This window comes from Mytilus edulis, chromosome 6 (genome assembly GCF_963676685.1).
Source record: "Mytilus edulis chromosome 6, xbMytEdul2.2, whole genome shotgun sequence".
NCBI classification, from domain to species: domain Eukaryota; kingdom Metazoa; phylum Mollusca; class Bivalvia; order Mytilida; family Mytilidae; genus Mytilus; species Mytilus edulis.
Window position 1 is genome coordinate 5,108,340 of NC_092349.1, and position 6,183 is coordinate 5,114,522.

A 6,183-nucleotide genomic window follows, 5' to 3' on the forward strand; every position below is an offset into this window, starting at 1 on the left:
TGAAATGACAAATCTACTACTACAATACTGTTATTTATCTTACATACTGGTTGTTTAGCAATAGAAACATTAAAACTATTAGACCTGTAGTATTGGCGAGTCAATGATTTTTAATTGTTTTTTTTTGGTTTTTTTAGAAATTAAATTTAACTTTTTGCGCATTTAAATACGTGCAACTATATAACTATTCTTTTTTTTCCCACAAGTTAAGAGACAGACTTGCTTTTAAATAAACCGCGATTATAAATAATAATTATAGTAATCGAAAACGAATTGCAAATTGGTCACGTGACAAATTACATACCTTTACTCATTGTGTACTGATTTGACAGGTTTGTTTAATATATGATATTACACTGTTTTAAACACTAACAATACAACTAATCATATGTAATTGATCTGTGCTGTGCATATTTTATCAAATGAAAAGTTTTGAAATACAAAATATATTGGGAATCATTGTGCATTATTGACTCTTTCATTCTGCTTTCGTTTTCCGTCCACTTTTACCTGATTTAAATGAAATAGTGAATAGTTTTATTATTATTATTTTTTTTTGAAAATACTTTTTTTTCCGGTTTCTATCTATTGAAATTATTTCAGGTTTTTCTGTATTATATTGTATTATCTGATATTGACGAATCTCGTTAAATATTTCCCCAAAATAACGGTAACAATAATTATTTGAGGTCAGTCCGTTAAGGTCTTTTTATTTCTTCGTTCAGATCCACGTTTTGACATAAGCATTTTTTTTGTTTGAAAATGTTGATCTTGACCTTGAACTGAAGTCTGATATGAAGAAAACCCATTGAGAAATAAAAAAGTTATTGAAATATGAATAAATCGAGTCGTATATCTTCAGGTCTATTTAGGTCCTTTCAAGTCCACATTCAGGTCTATTGTGTTACCTGATTTTGTGGATCGAACCAGTCAACCGTATTTGACATTTTTTCCTGCTCATAATTGAACACGCCTAATGCATGTGTAACCTATCTTTAGCTGAGGGGTTACATTTTGTCAAATGAATACGAATGTTGAGGTTTTGGGGAAATATTACTTTTTTATAAGTAATCTATTACTGCGAGATAAAACATTATAATTGGTTGTGAGAACTTAACATACTTTTTGTAATCTAATATGTGAACTTTCAAGTCATATCAGTGTAACGGTAAATATTTTTTTTGTCTCTTCTGTTTTGTAGCATGTCGAGTAAACTGACTGTATGTGGAGTATGTGAATACCGCAACATCACCAAACCCTCTGTAGTCTGGTGTTCGGAATGCGACGAAGGACTTTGTGAGGAGTGTAAAGAGCATCACGCAGCTTCAAAAGGGACCAGAGAACATAGTACTGTTCCAATCTCCGAGTACCAGAAGCTTCCTTCCAATATATTGGAAATTACTCAAACTTGTCGAAAGCACAATGAAAAATACCAAACATTTTGTAAGAAACACGATTGTCCCTGTTGTAGACGATGTGTTATAGAAACGCATGACGATTGCAGAGAGTTGAACGCGATAGATGACGTCATTCAAAACGTTAAATCATCAAATGCATTCTTGGAAATAGAACAAGTGTTAGCTGAACTTTTCGAAAATCTACAGAGAATAAGTAACGATCGACAAGACAACCTTAAAAGTCTTAAGGAGAACAAAACCAAAATTGAATTAGAGATAAAGGAGATACGAATGTTGATTAACGATCATCTCGATAAATTGCAGGAAATTCTAATGAAAGAGTTGTATGCCGCTGAGGAAAAAGAAAACAAGAAAATCAGCTGTTTAATATCATCCATACAAGAGAAAGAAAGGGAGATTACAGAATGCCAGGCTAATTTAGGTAAAATAAAACAACATGCCTCAGACCTCCAGACATTCTTGGCTATGAAACACATCCAACAAGATGTAACGAAAAGCGAACAATTCCTAGAATCCTTGTTGAAAGAAGACAATATGAACCAGGTTGTTATTTCTCTTGAAAAAGACAAATGTTTTGAAAATCTCCCTACTGCTCTTAACAAGATGGGATCCATTATCTTGGACACCAGGTCAACAAATGCAACATTGACAAAAAGGAAGAACAAACAAGCACAGATAATGCTGCCAATTATACCTGTTCCTACCAATGATGATCTTAAACTAACTCTAAGACAGACTGTGAAAACAATTGGAACAAATATCGCTGGTTGCTCCTTACTACCTGATGGCAAAATGATTTTTTCCTGCTACTTTACAAACAAAATATACATAGTTAAAACCGACGGGTCGTTAGATTACACATTACAAACAGGGTCGAAAACATGTTGTATACACTATATAGAAGAAAGTCGAAAACTTATCGTAACATCTGGCATGGACATGTCTATCACGATAATCGATATGAAAAACAGAACAACTGAAAAATCTATTAAAGTCGGGTCATGGATTTATGGAATAGTTCACAAAGATGGTAAATTGTTCTATAATGGATATAGTAAGGGTTTATGTGTTGTATGTTTAGATGACGACTCAGTGACACATCTTGTTACTGATACCTTGCCTTCATATTGCAGCATCGCAACATGGTCAGATCAACTTTATTATATAATCGATGATTCAGTAGTATGCTGTGATCTTCGAGGAGCATTCAAATGGAAATCAGAACTCAAACCGTTTCTTAGAGGTGCACGAGGTATTACGGTAGACAATCAAGGACGTATTTACGTATCAGGCTTTCATTCTGACAATGTCGTTGTTATTTCACCAGACGGAAACAAACACAGATTGTTGCTGTCAAAGAAAGATGGTCTTCAAGGGCCAAAATCTTTGTTTTTTGATTGCAAAAATAACAATATACTGATTTCGAACCAAACAAAACAGGCATTTTTTTATGATGTTTCATAATGAATTGGTTCACAATTTCAAAATAGCTTTCTGTAATAAAAAGTTCAAAATAGCTTTCTGTAATAAATTAGTTTAAAATAAAACAAAATACGATTTCTTAATGAAACATCTACAAATGCTTTTGAATTCGAAATATGGTGCATTCAAAGATTTTACACTCCGTTTTTTGTGTAAAAGCACCTGATGTAGTCATTAACATTCATATATTAAAATTATACTCAATAGTATATACTTGTTTATAGATATAGGAAGATGTGGTGTGAGTGCCAATGAGACAACTCTCCATCCAAATAACAATTTGAAAAAAGTAAACCATTATAGGTCAATGTACGGCCTTCAACACAGAGTCTTGGTTCACACCGAACAACAAACTATAGAGGGTCCCAAAATTACTAGTGTAAAACCATTCAAACGGGAAAACCAATTGATGATTTGAATTTTGGTTTGTTTGTAAGTATCGGAATTTAGTTTGGCTTATATTTTGCTGAAAAAGTATACATTATTGTTAAGTTGCCAGTTGTTGTCGGCCTCTGGGTACGGGATTTTATCGCTGTGTTAAGACCGATATATGGCCTTAGGCAGTTCTGTTTTTTATTTATAGCGATATATAATAAAGAAATAATGATAAAACAAGGTGTTAAAGCTTTGAGTTGTTATTTTGGAGATTCATCATTGGTAATACCATGTAGATTAATTAGTCCTCTTATGGCATATTGATTTATATAAAGGATTAAGATTGTGTGCCTGTATGCCATATTGGTCTTATTTCGTACTATTATTATAATGGGAACTGATTGATGGACGTTTTAATATTTAGACGACAGATTCTCTGTAAGATGTAAAACAAAATATTAATAAGTTTAAAATCTAGTCAATAGGTCTACTATTAAATAACCTAAGTATGCAATAAGAATATGTATCATTTATATATTACCTTTAATAGCCTATAATTAGAGTGTGGCTTTGCTCATTGTTGTAGGTCTTAAGGCGACACATATAGTCCCTAACATCAACTGTATTTGGACACAAGAAAAAAAATATTCTGGTTTTACATTTTAGTTGTCTCTTTGGGAATCATACCGTGAATATATCCTTATTTTGATTTTACTTTATTTTAATCTTGATTGATATGACAATTATAAAAGTTGCACATCAGCTATATAAAGCCGACAAGGAAAGTCATAACCCGACTTACAAAAGCTTTATTTCTATATTGCCTAGTTGGTCTGATGTTTTATATCACAATGGAGGCTGTGTTGCCAAGGTGTCACAGTTTCATATTTTTCATATCTTGACTTAACTCTAGTATCGGTTTGATCAATTGAGAACTAAACATCTACAAAAAAAAAAACTCAATTTGACCTTTGTAAATTGTCCATTCTGTGGAGCAACATTCCCTCTGTACTTGCAAATTGAGTCTCAATTTCACAGTATAAATTGTAGGACTGACGTTTTCTATCATGATTTCCATAAGTGACAAATCATAAGTGATGTTTGTTTTTATTCGGCTAAACTACACAGGGTATGCAAGTCTATTTTTATTATTGAACATGCTTCGAGGTCATTCTGATACTGGATCCGAAATGTTCAATTTACAAAGTACCAAACAAGCAATCTTTATTCATAAATTGATATCAACGAAGTGAAATATATACAACTGGTCTTGCGTCAACAGTGAACGTTTTCTATACATTAATCATTCCCCTTTAACATATCTACCAATAGCAATGTGTCCTTGGTCATAACAAACTTGTCTCCATGGTACAACCCAGTACTCTACAAGCTTCGACTTTTCCGAAACAAATATTTTGGTACCCTTCACAAGATACGACTTATCCTAAAGGTAAATTTTGGTTCCCTACAAGCATCGACTTATGTTATGTGGTGGAATTTATATTTGACAAACTTGAATGCCATTCCATATTAGAAAATACAATCACAAACTATCGCGTACCGTACGTATCATGGTCATAGTCTTCGTAGACTTCAGCCGATCTTACAAAGAGGGATGATGATGGAAGTGTTTCACGACCTTGACTGGCTGTACAGCCATCCGCAGTCATGAAATCGCTCCTGCTTATATACCACAATTGTAGACCATTCCATTATTGAAGGAGAGCAGTTCTTCCAAAAAGTAAAATCACGAAAATACTTAACTCCGAGGAGATTCAAAAGGGAAGTCCTAATCAAATAGAAAAATCAAAAGCCCAAACACATCAAACGAATGGATAATAACTGTCATTAACCTGACATGGCAAGTATCTACAAATACATAAGATAAGGCTTCTACCAACTGTTTCTAAAGTAAACGAAATAAATTAAGATACAAAATTATCAACGATGATTTTCATGATCAGATTACCGCTGATAATGATGTCAACAAGGAAATTTATTTAAAAACTTATCACGTTCCTTTAATTGTTATATAGATATAAGAAGATGTGGTATGAATGCTAATAAGACAACTCTCCATCCTAGTCACAAATTGTAAAAGTAAACTATTATATGAATGCGTATAATAGTAACAGTACTTATTTTACTCTTCAGTAACATCCAAGGTAGTTCACGGATCTTAGCGGGCTTCATGTTGCTCAATCTTTAGGTTTCTGTTTAATATTTTCGGACTGTTTGTCTTTTCTTGAAGAAGTTTTTGATTTTTTTTTTTTAAGTAGTTATGTTTTATTACCCCCTTTATATTTCCATTTTTAAACAGAGGTCTTTGTTACATTTGCCTTTCTTCTCTTGTTATTTTTGGGCTTTTGTAGTTTTGGAATTTGTCTTGTTGGTAGTGTTCTTGTCTATCCGATGTCAATAATTATTTTAAAATATTTTGAAATACCGTTCTCCAGAATATTTTTCTTTTAAAAACTATTTAATGTGTTCGATACAAGTCTGGATGAAGGTCATTTATATAAATATATATATATATATTCATTAAATAAAATAATAAAATAAGTAAAAAGTTAACAGTTCCATTCTATCGATTTCATCCTTCCATTGGGACTCTTCAGGATAGCTGATGTAGTGTCGCTATAGGCGACTTCGTTAATGAGGTTTATGACGTTCCGTCATTGTTCGTTATTAAAAGTTCTCTGGATTTAATTTTGATCGGAACGTTGTTATGAAATAACGTTCCATCTCTTTTCTATATGCTTCATCCCGTCTACATTTAAAAAAAGGCATTATTTGAAAATGCTTTTTACCACAAATGTCAAGATGGGCACTAATTGGCGAATTTCTGTATTGTGGGTGTTTTATTTGTTCTTTGTGAACTTGCACCCGTTCACAGAGGCTATTCCCG

General features: G+C 32.7%; 1 protein-coding gene across 1 annotated transcript; it reads left to right on the top strand.

The window, feature by feature from the left end:
* Positions 1-282: 282 nt before the first annotated feature.
* On the top strand, positions 283-3,056 carry LOC139526993 (uncharacterized). The gene is made up of 2 exons (XM_071322195.1): positions 283-332; positions 1,202-3,056. The coding sequence occupies exon 2, from the start codon at positions 1,203-1,205 to the stop codon at positions 2,880-2,882; it is 1,680 nt and encodes a 559-aa protein (XP_071178296.1). The 5' UTR covers positions 283-332; position 1,202; the 3' UTR covers positions 2,883-3,056.
* Positions 3,057-6,183: the final 3,127 nt, after the last annotated feature.